The sequence below is a fragment of the Leucopleurus acutus genome (assembly GCF_964270905.1).
Source record: "Leucopleurus acutus genome assembly, chromosome: 16".
NCBI lineage: Eukaryota > Metazoa > Chordata > Mammalia > Artiodactyla > Delphinidae > Leucopleurus > Leucopleurus acutus.
Genome location: NC_139158.1, coordinates 75,284,431 through 75,299,733, shown reverse-complemented (window position 1 = coordinate 75,299,733; position 15,303 = coordinate 75,284,431). Strand labels below are relative to the sequence as shown.

General features: G+C 50.6%; 1 protein-coding gene across 1 annotated transcript in view; it reads left to right on the top strand.

Moving 5' to 3' along the window:
• PREX1 (phosphatidylinositol-3,4,5-trisphosphate dependent Rac exchange factor 1) overlaps positions 1-8,078 on the top strand; it is a 197,231-nt gene extending 189,153 nt beyond the window's left edge. Inside the window, exons 34-40 of the mRNA XM_082858089.1 lie at positions 199-342; positions 435-549; positions 1,989-2,055; positions 3,387-3,559; positions 3,980-4,082; positions 4,324-4,391; positions 6,438-8,078. Coding sequence (XP_082714215.1) covers positions 199-342; positions 435-549; positions 1,989-2,055; positions 3,387-3,559; positions 3,980-4,082; positions 4,324-4,391; positions 6,438-6,480 — 713 coding nt within the window. The 3' untranslated portion in view covers positions 6,481-8,078. The remainder of the gene's footprint in view (positions 1-198; positions 343-434; positions 550-1,988; positions 2,056-3,386; positions 3,560-3,979; positions 4,083-4,323; positions 4,392-6,437) is intronic.
• Positions 8,079-15,303: the final 7,225 nt, after the last annotated feature.

The window sequence follows — 15,303 nt, the reverse complement described above, 5'->3', positions numbered from 1 at the left end:
GATGGGGCTATCTGAGGTGCCCCGAGACTGTGGGAGGGCAGGAAGGTCTGAAGCCGCGGCTCTGGGGTGGGCAGACAGGGAGGTCCTGGGACATCACAGTGGCGATCTGAAGGAGGTCTGTAGCTGCCCTCGCAGAGGTGGGGTGGGGCCCCTCCGGCCTTAATGGTGAGCCCTCTGCCCCACCACGTCCCCCACCAGACACCAACGTCTTCTACCACATCGAGGGCAGCCGGCAGGCACTGAAGGTCATCTTCTACCTGGATAGCTATCACTTCTCCAAGCTGCCCTCCCGCCTGGAGAGCGGGGCCAGTCTAAGGCTGCACACTGTGCTCTTCACGAAAGGTGAGCCGCGGGGACGGGCTGAGTGGGGCCCACTGGGGATGGCCGTGCACACCGGGAGCCAAGCACCTGCCCTCGCTCTTCTTCCTTCACAGCTCTGGAGAACATGGAGGTGCCGCCTCCTCCAGGCAGCCAGATGGTGGAAGATTTGCAGCAGGAGATCAATGCCCAGTCCCTGGAGAAGGTTCAGCAGTATTACCGCAAACTCAGGTATCTGCATGGGCTACGTGATGGGGGCAGGATTCTGAACACTGTCACGGGGAGTGAGCATTAGCATGTAAGGCACCAGACGGGCCCCCAATGCGGGGGCGGGCAATGCCCTTTCTTGAGCATCTACTGTGCGCCAGGCCCTCTGCCTACACGAGCTCATCAGATTCTCACAGCAGTCACTGGCGGCCATTCTAACCCACTTTGAAGATGAGGAAGCTGATGTCCAGAGAGCACACCCAGCTTGCCCAAGTCACGCAGCTAGACTGGGTCTGCCTGGCTTCAAAGCAGGTCCTTCCATCTGGGGGGAGATGCCTGTTTCATTCTGCATGGGGGTGGGAGCTGGGACAGGGGCTCTGGGATTCTTGAGCCTGTGAGTGAGGGACATGACTCCAGAGCCTCGGCCCTGCTCAGGGGAGACCCCCAGAGAGAAGAAAGAGTAGGGGTCACATCCGCCAGGAGGAAGCCTGGGGCCCAAGGAGGCAGCTCCCACTACTGCTGCCCCCATCCCAGCCCGTTCCTACTTCTGCCTCACCTTCTCCCTCCACGAGGAAGGTGGGCTGAGAATTAGGAGACGGGGTTTCAGGGTGTGGTAAGGGCTTTACTATTTGGAAATGGGAGAATGATGCTTTCACATGCCTGTTCAGAGAAAACGTCTTCCTGTATTATCATAACTGGCATCTCTCTGGATCATTCGATGCCATCAATCTGTTCTGTGCCGTTTGCTGAATATTTTAAAAATTGCCACTGTGATCATTCATTCATGTCTCCTTTCATTCAGCACCTGTCACTCAAGGCCTTCCATAGGCCAGGTTCTGTTCTGGGTGCTCACTTAGGAGTCAACAGTGACCAAACAAAGTCTGTTCTTCATGGAGGGTAGATTCTAGAGCTGCTGTGGTCTGGCCCACCCCCTGTTTTGTCAATAAAGTTTTATTAGCACACAGCCACATTCATCTGTGTGTGTATCGTCTCTGGCTGCTTTTGTGTTGCAACAGCAGAGCTGAGTAGCATCTTCACAGAGACTGGTCTACACAGCCTAAAATATTTACTCTTTGGCCCTTTACCAAAAAAGTTGGCCGAGTGCTGTTCTAGAAGGGGAGATAAGCAATAACCCAGTAAACAGAGCAGTGTGACGTGTCAAGTGATGAGGGTGCTCAGAGGAGACACAGCAGGATGGGAGAGAGAGTGGGGTGTCGGTGCTGATTCTGACGGCCAGTCGGGGGGAGGTGGCATTTGAGGAGTGCCCGGGAGGCCCCTTCCTGCTTCCCCCAGGGCTGTTGGAGGAACAGGTGACTGTGGGTGTGGAGAGCTGTGCCAGCCGCTCTTAATGATTTGTTTCCTCCAGTAGTTGGAGGGCAAAGAGGCTGCGGCTGCAGTGGGGCAGGGGCTGGGAGGACGGTGGGCATGGCGGCCCTACCCTCACCCCCGTCTTTCTCTCTCAGGGCATTTTACCTGGAACGGTCTAACCTGCCCACGGACGCCAGCACCACAGCGGTGAAGATAGACCAGGTGTGCCCTCCTTCCCCTCACCTGCCGTGGAGCTTGGGCAGGGCTGGGGGTTCGTGCGGTCAGACAGGGCCCAGGGTCACACCCCAGCCAGAATCCTGGCCGAGATGCCCCAGAGGCCTCTGCCGTCCTTCCTCCAGGAAGTCTTCTGTGATAACTCCTTCCCCGTTCGAGAAATCCTGACATCTTCCCCACCTGCTTCAGAACTCCTTAGATGATGTATTCTCACTGGCACCCACTCACCTGTGCCTCTTGCGTCTCCCTTGTTCATCGCAGCATCTCTCTGAGGCTGGAGCCTCACACCAGATGCGGCCATGCAGTGCTCTTTTTGTGTGTTTCCAATTTGTTGCCAGCATTTAAAAGTCAAAAGATTTCCCGCAAAACGGAGGCTTCCAGTTTATCTTTAGCAGTGGGAATACCTGGCTGTCTGGGCCACATTCCTGCGTGTTGCACTCGGCCTTGCGGGGGCTGTGTCCCCCCCGCCTACTGCTGCATGCTGCAGGCCTTTCCCCCTCTGCCCAGGCTCTCTATCAGGCCTCGATTTCTTTTTTTTAATTAATTTATTTATTTATTTGGCTGCATTGGGTCTTCGCTGCGGCACACGGGAGCTTCGTTGCAGCGCTTGTTGCGGTGCGCGGGCTTCTCTCTAGTTGTGGCGTGTGGGTTTTCTCTTCTCTCATTGTGGCGCGGGCTCCAGAGCGCGTGGGCTCTGTAGTTTGCGGCACGCAGGCTCCAGTTGAGGCGTGCGAGCTCAGTAGTCGTGGCGCGCAGGCTGAGTTGCCCTGCGGTGTGTGGGATCTTAGTTCCCCGACCAGGGATCGAACCCGCGTCTCCTGCATTGGAAGGCAGATTCTTTACCACTGGACCACCAGGGAAGTCCCTGTCAGGCCTTGATTTTGACAGTGGTTTTGGGGCTCCTGGCCTCGGACCGCGAGGCTGGGCTCCGAGAGAGGGGCTGGGCACAGCCCTTCGGGAGCTTGTATAATAGTCTGGCTGGCAGAGTCTTGAGCCGACACAGGAAGCACTGGCCAGTGTTCTGTGCCTGCACAGGCGACGCAGGAAAGGGGAGGTGGGGCAGAGCAGAAGGGAAGGCTGGTCCTGGGGAGGTGCTGCTATTTGGAGAGGACAGGAGTGGGTATTCGCTGAGGCCTGGTCGTGGGCGCACCTGGGCAGGTGAAGAGAATTAGATGGGAGGGTTAGGCCTGAAATATATCCTGAGCAGAGGAGCTGAGCCGAGAGGACAGCTGCTGTAACGGAGCTGGATTGGAGGTGATGACGGGGAGGAAGGACAGGTGGGGGCCTCCTCCGACCGTCCGGGTATGTGTGCCTCGCAGCTGATCCGCCCCATCAATGCCCTGGACGAGCTCTGCCGCCTCATGAAGTCCTTCGTCTACCACAAGCCCGGTGCCGCTGGGAGCTTGGGCACCGGCCTCATCCCCATCTCCTCCGAGCTCTGCTACCGCCTGGGGGCCTGCCAGATGACCATGTGCGGCACGGGCATGCAGAGGTGTGCGGGCCTCTGGGCGGTTTGGGGGCCCGGGACGGGAGGACGAAGGCCAGGTTTGAATCCCGATTCTGCCGCTGCCTGTTGAGCCCAGACGAGGCTGTGGCTGTCCCCGCCCCCCACCGAGCCTCAGTTTGTCTGCTGTGAAATGGGACCTCGGGAGGAGGTGGTCCTCGGAGGGCTGCTGAGCTTCCCGGTTCTCTCACCCTGGTTGGTGTGACTGAGCGTCTCTGCAGCCTGGTTCTGCTGGAGCATCCGTTCAACATAAGCAGGAATGATCGTGCCTCTTGGCTGGGGCAGATCTGGACACTTTCCCACTTCTGTCCTCTGTCCCTGCTGCTCTGATTGGGGCCTTGGGGGCCGTGGGGGGCCAGGCAGTCGCCCCCGTCTCACCTGCCGCCCCTGTTGCCGCCCCCCCTGCAGGAGCACCCTGAGCCTCTCCCTGGAGCAGGCGGCCATCCTGGCGCGGAGCCACGGGCTGCTGCCCAAGTGCATCATGCAGGCCACGGACATCATGCGGAAGCAGGTGAGGGGCCCCATCCCCCGGGGCCCCACCAGGCTGCGTGCAGGGCACCCAGATCCGGGCCCGGTGGACACAGGGAGAGGTGGACTCACAGCGCGTCTGGGGACTGGGCTGCTGCCCGTCTCCCCATCTAGAGGGCTGAGGATTTCAGCTCCCATCATGCCCACCCACACCCACATGCTTCCTCGAGCGCCCTGGACTCCGTGCGGAGGCAGCCCAGGGCCTCACCGTGCTTTCTTCCCAGGGCCCCAGGGTGGAGATTCTGGCCAAAAACCTCCGAGTCAAGGACCAGATGCCCCAGGGTGCACCGCGGTGAGTGGCTGTCCCTCCCCGTCTCCTTTCCTCTCCTCCCTTCTGTGAAGGCCAGGACTTGGGCTGGGCTTCACCCCAGACAGACCCGCTGGTGTTCAGATGGGGCTTCCCCTCTCATGTACGGGACCCCATTTGGGAAACAACAAATACGACTCAGTCTGTTACCTCCCAGAGCTCTCACTTTGGCTGGGAAAGTGAGGCAGGGCCCCCACAGTGAGCCATGGGGCAGTAATTTGTGTGCCCCCCACCGGCTCACCCACCGCCCTTCTCTGCCACCCTGCTGCCCTCAGAGCCCTCAGCCCACCTACCTCATCCTGTCCTCACGGCCCATCATCTCCACATTGATGTCAGACCTTCTCGTGGTACTGTGTGCAGCCCCGTTTCCCAGGAATAACTCATTATTGTGCGTCCTCCCCCTCCATCCACACTGCCCTGCTTTGCTGTTGACATAGGCCCACAATTTTTTTTTTTTTTTTTTTTTTGCGGCACGCGGGCCTCTCACTGCTGTGGCCTCTCCCATTGCGGAGCACAGGCTCTGGACGCGCAGGCTCAGCGGCCATGGCTCACGGGCCCAGCCGCTCCGCGGCACGTGGGATCCTCCTGGACCTGGGCACGAACCCACGTCCCCTGCATCGGCAGGTGGACTCCCAACCACTGCGCCACCAGGGAAGCCCCAGGCCCACAATTTTTAAATAACTTTTTAATTTTGAAATAGTTTGACTATCTGACTATTTTGAAATAGTTTGACTCACAGGAAGTTGCAAAAATTGTACAGGGAGTTTCCATGTGGTCCTTCACTCAGCTCCCCCCGCCAAGAATAATGTCTCACGTAACCACAGGACATTGTCAAGACCAGGAAACGGTGTTGGAGCAATACAAGAACTCATACAGATCTTATATATGTTTCACTAGTTTTTGCATGCGCTCTCTTAGCCCTCGTTATTATTATTATTATTATTATTTTTAGGTCACGTGGCATGGCTTGTGGGATCTTAGTTCCCCGGCCACGGATTGAACCCGGGCCCTCAGCAGTGGAAGTGCGGAGTCCTAACCACTGGACTGCGAGGGAATTCCCCTCATTACTTTTACTTTTTTATTTCTAATTTTTATATTTTGGCCTCACCGTTTGGCATGCGGGATCTTAGTTCCCTGACCAAACCCGTGCCCCTAGCAGTGGAAGCATGTACTCTTAACCACTGGACTGTCAGGGAGGTCCCTCCCCTCATTACTTTTAAATACTTTTATATGTCGCTTCCCCCGCTCCAGGCACCATTCTAGTATCTTTACCTATATTAACTTATTTGCTCCGAACAACAACTTTGTGAGCAAGGTACTATTACTATCCCCCATTGGCAGGTGGGGACACTGAGGCCCAGAGAGGTTAAGTATCTTGTCCAAGGTCACACAGCTAGCACACAGAACCACAGAGTTGTGCTTCTGAACCCAGCCATTCTAGGCCCAGAGGCCACACTCCTGACCACTGTGCCACCTTGCTTCCCTGTCTTGTCTGTGTCACCACAGCAGCCTCCTGTCTGGTCCCTCTGCCATCATTCTCCCCACAGCAGATCTACCGTCTCCCCTGCTTGAAACCCATTAGTGGCTCCTTCTTACTTGAGGGTAGAGCTCAGAATCCTCCCAATGCAGAAAGAAAACCAAGGTAGCTCCCCACGTGCTGCAGGGAGAGGCTCCCAAGATATATCAAGTAAAAGACTCCAGTGGCAGAGTGCTGGGTCTACTTTGCCACCATTAGCGTGGAAAAATGCACACCCACCCACACAAGGATCTTAACATAAACATGCGCGCATATATGTGTCTGTTTTTGTAAACCCCTTGACAGTCTGGAGGGAGCAAGGCTCCTGTGGGGCGGGGACTGTACCACTAGGGGAAAGTGGGTGGCATCAGTTTTTCACTCTGCATCTTTTTACACCTGTTGAGTTTTGTTTTCTGGGCATGGATTACACGCTCACATAGATCACATGTTGCAATAATAATAATAGGCCTTGGCCTGCCTGGCTCGTCCTCATCCTCTGCACCTCCACCCACCAGGCTCTACCGCCTCTGCCAGCCGCCGGTGGACGGAGACCTCTAGACACTGAGGTGCCTGGTGCTCGGCTGCGTCCTCTGGAGCTGGGATTTGGGAGGACACAGGGGGCCGTGTGGCCTTCTCCAGAGCTGGCCCGAGACCTCCTCTCCTGCCTGCTTGAAGATCTGTCCGGCCTCCTCCATCACCTCCTGGGAGGATAAGCAGTGCCCCCACTCCTGGATGAGATGGTGGATCGGCCCTGGGCTGGCATGTTCTTCACACTTCGGCCGGAAGCCCGAGGGGTGCTGGGGACCCACAGAACTGATGGGTGCAACCAGGGCCTGGGCTCCGGCCTGCAGGTCCCCGGAACACAGGGAGAAGTCACGGGCACTGCAGCTGGAGGCCCGCGGCCCCAGCTCCCTCGGGATGGCTCAACCTGCACTTTGGAAACCTCTGGTTTCCTTCTACGTCCACATTCCAGGCGACCACATGTGTCTGCTCTTCTTCCTCACCTTAGCTTCCAGATTCCCCCCTAACCCTGTACTAATCTGCCTGATGGACTCGGAGAAGCCGGGCCTCTCCCATAAAGACAGAGGGACAGGGCACAGCGCCTGTTACCAAGAGGACGGTCGGAAGCCGCACCGGCTTCCGCCATCAGCGCCATTGGAACTCGAGCCATCAGCCCTGGGCACGAGATTTGCTCTGACTTTATTTATATGGCGTGAACTCTCTATGGTTTATTTTGAGGTTTTTATGTTGTCGTTGGTATCGCTGAGATTTTTTTTCCCCCAGGTTGCGTGATTATATATTTGACATTTTAAATTTCAAAGAAAGCTATATTGTCTAACAGGGGACCAGCATAAGGTAGTATTGACAACTTTTCCCAGTTCTACTAAAAAAAAAAAGAAAAACTAAATTATTGAAAATTCAAAAGATGTCAGTATTTCATCTTTTTAATATTAGGGTCTTAAGCTTTGGCTTACAGGTATCGACTAGGGTTCCTTTTCCCACCCACCCTCGGTTCTCCAGCAGTTGGTCTGTATCAGGGTGAATTACTTTGTTCTTTGAACAACTGGCTACAAGGGTTTGAGAGGTGACTGGGCCAGGCCTGGGGGCTGGAGGGGGTTGAACCATCCATTGGAGAGGCAGTTCCACCCTGGTGTCTGTCCTCTGCAGGTAGAAGGGCTGCCAGGAAACACTGAGTGGTACCTTCTGTAATTTATTTTTTGATGTTAACTCAGAGCAGGGCATTTGGGACTTCTCAGCCAGCTAGAGAGACAGGAAGCTACCCTGCCCACCTGGGCACAAGGACCCACACAGGATCCCCCCTCTGCCCCCCCCCCCCAGCAGTTTGTCCCCTCTAGGTTCTCTTGCCAGCAGGGAAATGTCACAGCTGGGACAGAAGGGAGGAGTCTTTACAGCCTTGGCTGATGGGTGAAGTCAGGTGTGGGTTTCCCGCTGCCCTGGAGGCTTGAAGACCCATCAGCATCTTGGCCCCGTGCACTCCCAGGGGCCGCCTTCCCTCTCTTGCCACCCTGCACCAGATTGCAAGAGATGGGCTTGTTGCAGGACAGAGACGGCACAGATACAAACGAGGACCCCATGGCAGAAACGGAGAGGGACCCCCGAGGGCAAGGGCATCGTGCACTGGTTTACTTTGAAATGTACAGATCTTCTCATTCAATTCATGATAGAGTTTTTATTATTATTATTAAAAGTCGGTTTATAATACAAAGATCCTGATCTGTGGCGAGTTCCTTTGGGGCCAACCCTGGTGGCGTGGACGTGGCTAGGCCGGCCAGCGTCACAGGCGGAGTGAGCAACGGCTTTGAAGATGGGACGGAGGACGATCGCTTCGATACCGTCAGGGCCCTTGAGGCAGCGATCCCTGCTCAGTGAGTTACCACTCTGAACCTCAGTTTCCTTCTCTAAAATGGCAGAGTATATATATTCCCTCGCAGGGGACTGGAGAGGAATACCCGAGATTGTACCGCGGCTCTGCCATTCAGGTGTGCCAGGAAAATTACCGTCTTTATATGTATTTCACCTTTATTTTGGATTCTCAGTTCCTATTTCACTGTGATGGTGGAAAAATGTGACTGTTCTTCCAGGCATTCCCTCGCCTCCTTCTGATGTCATGCTAGGACTCTCTGTCTCACATGTGCCTGCGGATTAGGGTGGGTCTGAGGGACGCGCCATCCTCCGCCCCAATTTGCAAGGCCCGTTTGGCCTGGAATCCGCTGGAGTGGAGTTCGAAGTACTCAACACGAGGTTGGGCTGGTTCCTGGCCAATCAGAATCCACGCTGGCCGCAAACGGACCAATCAGAACAGACGCCAGCACAGATGCTGTTCCTGCACACCGGGACCTGTGATCTCGGTCCCATGGTGAGAGCGCCTTATCACCGGCCCAAGCCCGAGCCATGTTTATGAAGCTGCCTGAGTCCATCTGCCGAGTCAGAGAAATGTCATTGCCGGGCCGAATTGGCCTGCAGACCTGTTTTGCCAGGCCTGCCCCATGCCTTTCTCTGTCTCCCTCCCTCCTTTCCTCCCTACTCCTTCATCCCGACCTCTTCCCTCCTTCGTTTCTTTCTCTCCTTTCCCATGCTTTGGAAAACACTGACCTCTGTGAAAGGCTTCTCTCGGGTGCCTTCCTCTTGAAGGCCCCCGACTATCATGGCCACACTTGGGAGTCCCCTAAGTCCTGCCATTTTGGAAGAGAGCCCCTTCTCTTTTAATCTCTTTTCCTTCTAAACTACCTGTCCCAGAGCTCATTCTCTCCAGGCCCAGACTGGGATCCTCCCAGAGAGAGAGCCTTGTGTCTTTCAATTACAGGTTTCAAAAGACTCAATACTATAATCGACGAGAGTGAATCCTGGTGGGATTTCGGGCACAGTGGTGGACTGATTTTTTGGATTGTCTGAAGCCAGTGTTTGGATACAGGGAAAATCACTCTAAGGGGACAGCCATCAGCTCGATCTGTATTTGGGGGTCAAACAGGGAGGATTTGATGCCTTCCTCCAGGCAGATACTTTTACAGGAAGCAGGAATGTCTGCCTGTTCTGCACCCTGAGGGCCTGCAATGAGAAAAGTGAGTTCTCCTGCGGTGATGGACAGGGACAGCTTTGGTTTAGGAGCTGAGAAGTGGGGTCTCTGAGGCCTTGAGGGAGTCACATTCCTTCTTAGACAACAGAGCTGCATCAGCAAACAGGGTGGAAGCCCAGGGCTGTTTCTTTCTCTGGAAGGCCTTTCTCTCAGTACAAAGTGGAGTATGAAGGGCTGCTTACAGCAGGGGGGTGTTTTGTAAGAGACAAGAGGTCTCAAACTGGCAGCCGGTGGCCTGAAACTTGGAAATTGACGTGGGTTTTGTTTTTTGTTTTCCCCATACGGTGTTTTTATAATTTTGAACTAGACACTCATACTTAAGAACCAGCAGCTTTTACTTCCAGATTCTGATTTGGGGTTTGTCTTGAAAATTCAGAAGCTCTGGTCCCAGTGGCCCTTGTGGTACCACGTGTCCTGCCTGGTCACATATCCACTGGAGCTGAGGAGTGGCCACTGCCTTTGGGCAATGTGCCAGCTTTCCATCCCCCACCTGGCCCAACACACTCCTTTACCTCACCTGCTCTGCTACAGGATGGCCCTGCCAGCGCTGGCCTCTTGACCATTCAGATCTTCACCTCTGGAGTTGCCATGGTGATGTTGGCTAAGAGAGGAGCTGGTGACCAGGAGTTGCAGTGCTGACCAATGGAGCATCAAGAGGTGGGTGAATCCCCGCAGCTGATGAGTCTCTCGAACCCTGGTTCTCTGCTCCCTTTGAGCCTCAGAGCTGACTCGGATAATGTCCTTTGGTGTAGGTTGTGTTAGGGGCCACTCAGGAAACCAAAGGTGGGATGGAGTGTTCTGGCCACTTTGTGATTTTATCTAAATTTAACTGTTTATATATTTACCATCTTCCTCTTCCATCAGTGAAGCACCCTGAGAGAAGGAGTCACATCAGTCCTGTCTGCTGTGTCCCAGTGTCTGGCCCAGTACCAGGCATCCGTGAACCATGGCTAAATAAAAGAAAGAAGGCTCATAACTGTTAGAGCCAGGAACCCACACCCCAGCTGTGTGCGGCCAAGGCACATGCCTCCAACCACATGCTCTGCACCTGGCTTTGTTCCGGGACTGGGCTGGATTGTTGACAACTGGGAAGGCCTGGGCTGAGACCTTTGAAGTCAGATACCCTCGCCTGCCCCCTGACCTGGCAGGCTGCTGTACTTGCGGGAAGTCACCATCTCTCTTAGAGCCTCAGTTTCCTTCTCGGAGAAATGGAGACGTTCACACCCAAATTTAACTTTCAGGGGATATATGCCATGCCCTATCTTTCCAGCAGATGGCGCTAGGGACCGTGTAGTGCCCAGAGCTTGCGGTTACCTGGGTTTGAGTCCAGCCGAGTCCTGCCTACCTGACTTCCAACCCAAGCACTTGTTCCTGGGTGCCCACATTTGGGATAGAGGCAGCCTGGAGGCAGGGGCTGGGACTGTTTAGATGATGGGTACCGGCCCCTGCCCTTATGGGCTGGGCTTGGCCTAACTTGGTATGGGTATTTTATTTTTGTCTATTAAACATTTTTTTAAATTTCTCTTTCTTATTTTTATCTCTTTCCTCTCCATTTTCTTTCCTTCCTAACTTTTTAGGTTTTTTTTTCCTTTGTCCTGTAACATATGTCTGTGAGCTGCTCCCTGTTTTTATATTCTCTTCCCTTGTGTGCTTTTCCTTCTCTCCCTTCTTTCTTCCCTTGCAACTGGATGTATGAGAAGGATGTGAAAGACCCTTGTAAACTGTAAAGTGAAGTGCTCATGAGGGCTGTGACCAGGAACCTGCAGTTACTAATGTCCACCCCTCCACTGCCGTGAGCCCTTACCTGCCTGGAATCGCTGACCACCAGGTGGCGCTTTGGACCAACCTCTGAGGGCAACTGCAGGGGCTTCGGTTTTAAGTCCCCAGGGTTCCGGGGCTTTGAGGGGAGGTGAATCAGAAAGCCTAGCAAAAAGCTGCCCCTCTCTGGGCACTAGTAACATCCCTGGAGGGTTGGGAGGAGGAGAGGACAGCAGGGCCCAAGTTAGAGTCCCCTGATGAGCTATGTGACCTTGAGCAGGGCCCTGTCCTTCTCTGTGCCTCAGTTCTCCCACCTATGATGAGAGGACATACAATTCCTCAAAAAGGACTTCTGGTCTTCTAGCCAGCCTGTCCTAGACTTCTCTGAAGGACCAATAGCAATGTTCAGAATCTCACGTGTTTTCTTTTGAATTTTATTTTATTGTATTTTTTAATACAGCAGGTTCTTATTAGTTACCTATTTTATACATATTAGTGTAAATATGTCAATCCCAATCTCCCACTTCATCCCACCTCACTCCCCCCACCACTTTCCTCCCTTGGTGTCCCTACGTTTGTTCTCTACATCTGTGTCGCTATTTCTGCCCTGTTCATCTGTACCATTTTTCTAGTTTTCACATATATGCGTTAATATGTGATATTTGTTTTTCTCTTTCTGACTGACTTCACTCTGTATGACAGTCTCTAGCTCCATCCATGTCTCTACAAATGACCCAATTTCTTTCCTTTTTATGGCTGAGTAATATTCCATTGTATATATGTACCACATCTTCTTTATCCATTTGTCTGTCAGTGGGCATTGAGGTTGCTTCCATGACCTGGCTATTGTAAATAGTGCTGCAATGAACACTGGAGTGCATGTGTCTTTTTGAATTATGGTTTTCTCTGGGTATATGCCCAGTAATGGGATTGCTGGATCATATGGTGATTCTATTTTTAGTTTTTTAAGGAACCTCCATACTGTTCTCCATAGTGGCTGTATCAATTTACATTCCCACCAACAGTGCAAGAGGGTTCCCTTTTCTCCACACCCTCTCCAGCATTTATTGTTTATAGATTTTCTGATGATGCCCATTCTAACTGGTGTGAGGTGATACCTCATTGTAGTTTTGATTTGCATTTCTCTAATAATTAGTGACGTGAGCAGCTTTTCATGTGCTTCTTGGCCATCTGTATGTCTTCTTTGGAGAAATGTCTATTTAGGTATTCTGCCCATTTTTGGATTGGGTTGTTTTTTTTTAATATTGAACTGCATGAGCTGTTTATATATTTTAGAGATTCTTTGTCCGTTGATTCATTTGCAAATATTTTCTCCCATTCTGAGGGTTGTCTTTTCGTCTTGTTTATAGTTTCCTTTGCTGTGCAAAAGCATTTAAGTTTCATTAGATCCAATTTATTTATTTTTCCTTTTATTTCCAAAAAAGATTTTGCTGTGATTTATGTCAAAGAGTGTTCTTCTTATGTTTTCCTCTAAGAGTTTTATTATTTTTGTGTGTGATGTTAGGGGGTGTTCTAATTTCATTCTTTTACATGTAGCTGTCCAGTTTTCTAGCACCACTTATTGAAGAGACTGTTTTTTCTCCATTGTATATCCTTGCCTCCATTGTCATAGATTAGTTGACCGTAGGTGCGTGTGTTTGTCTCTGGGCTTTCTATCCTGTTCCTTTGATCTATATTTCTGTTTTTGTGCCAGTACCATATTGTCTTGATTACTGTAGCTTTGTAGTATAGTCTGAAGTCAGAGAGTCTGATTAGTCTAGCTCTCTTTTTTTCCCTCAAAATTGCTTTGGCTATTCGGAGTCTTTTGTGTCTCCATACAAATTTTAAGATTTTTTGTTCTAGTTCTGTAAAAAATACCGTTGGTAGTTTGATAGGGATTGCATTGAATCTATAGATTGCTTTGGGTAGTATAGTCATTTTCACAATATTGATTCTTCCAGTCCAAGAGCATGGTATATCTCTCCATCTGTTTGTGTCATCTTTGATTTCTTTCAGCATTGTCTTATAGTTTTCTGAGTACAGGTCTTTTACCTCCTTAGGTAGGTTTATTCCTAGGTATTTTATTCCTTTTGTTGTAGTGGTGAATGGGATTGTTTCCGTAATTTCTCTTTCTGATCTTTTGTTGTTAGTGTATAGGAATGCAAAAGATTTCTGTGCATTAATTTTGTATCCTGAAACTTTACCACATTCATTGATTAGCTCTAGTAGTTTTCTGGTAGCATCTTTAGGATTCTCTATGTATAGTATCATGTCACCTGCAAACAGTGACAGTTTTACTTCTTCTCTTCCAATTTGTATTCCTTTTATTTCTTTTTCTTCTCTGATTGCCGTGGCTAGGACTTCCAAAACTATGTTGAGTAATAGTGGTGAGAGTGGACATCCTTGTCTTGTTCCTGATCTTAGAGGAAATGCTTTCAGTTTTTCACCATTGAGAATGATGGTTGCTGTGGGTTTGTCATATGACCTTTATTATGTTAAGGTAGGTTCCCTCTACACCCATTTTCTGGAGTTTTTTTTTTTTTAATCATAAATGGGTGTTGAATTTTGTCCAAAGCTTTTTCTGCATCTATTGAGATGATCATATGGTTTTTCTTCTTCAGTTTGTTAATATGGTGTATCACATTGATTGATTTGCGTATATTGAAGAATCCTTGCATCCCTGGGATAAATCCCACTTGATTATGGTGTATGATCCTTTTAATGTGTTGTTGGATTCTGTTTGCTAGTATTCTGTTGAGGATTTTTGCATCTATATTCATCAGTGATATTGGTCTGTAATTTTCTTTTCTTGTAGTATCTTTGTCTGGTTTTGGTATCAGGGTGCTGGTGGCCTCGTAGAATGATTTTTGGAGTGTTCCCTCCTCCGCAATTTTTTGGAAGAGTTTGAGAAGGATTGGTGTTAGCTCTTCTCTAAGTGTTTGATAGAATTCACCTGTGACGCCATCTGGTTCTGGACTTTTGTTTGTTGGAAGAGTTTTAATCACAGTTTCAATTTCATTACTTGTGATTGGTCTGTTCATGTTTTCTATTTCTTCTTGGTTCAATCTTGCAAGGTTGTACCTACCTAAGAATTTGTCCATTTCTTCCAGGTTGTCCATTTAATGACATAGAGTTGCTTGTAGTAGTCTCTTAGGATGCTTTGTATTTCTGCGGTGTCCATTGTAGCTTCTCCTTTTTCATTTCTAATTTTATTGGTTTGAGTCCTTTCCTTCTTTTTCCTGATGAGTCTGGCTAAAGGTTTATCAATTTTGTTTATCTTCTCAAAGAACCAGCTTTTAGTTTTATTGATCTTTGTTACTGTTTTCTTTGCTTCTATTTCATTTATTTCTGCTCTGATCTTTATGGTTTCTTTCCTTCTACTAACTTTGGGTTATGTTTGTTCTCCTTTCTCTAGTTCCTTTAGGTGTAAGGTTAGATTGTTCATTTGAGATGTTTGTTGTTTATTGAGGTAGGATTGTATTGCTATAAACTTCCCTCTTAGAACTACTTTTGCTGCATCCCGTAGGTTTTGGATCGTCGTGCTTTCATTGTCATTTGTCTCTAGGTATTTTTTGATTTCTTCTTAGATTTCTTCAGTGGTCTCTTGGTTATTTAGTAACATATCATTTAGCCTCCATGTGTTTCTGTTTTTTATGTTTTTCTCCCTGTAATTTATTTCTAATCTCATAGAGTTGTGGTCGGAAAAGTTGCTTGATATGATTTCAATCATATCAAGAGAGCCATGCGGGCTCTGGGCTACCCCCACCAGGTGTTCCAAACGATGTGCCTGTCACCAGGGCAGAGGGAGAGGAAACCCACTTGAGCTGAGGCCTGGCAGAATGGGAAGGGGCACAGACACTGACAGCAGCTGTGCCGTGAGCACCTGTTGTGAACCTGCTGCTGTGCTGGGCATGTTAGCACAGTGCCCGGTCAGTACTTGTTGTAGGTGCTCAAGCAGTACATGTTGGCCTTAGGGGAATGAATCAGTGAATGAGTGGCCATGGCTGGGAGAACAGCTCAGCGTCACG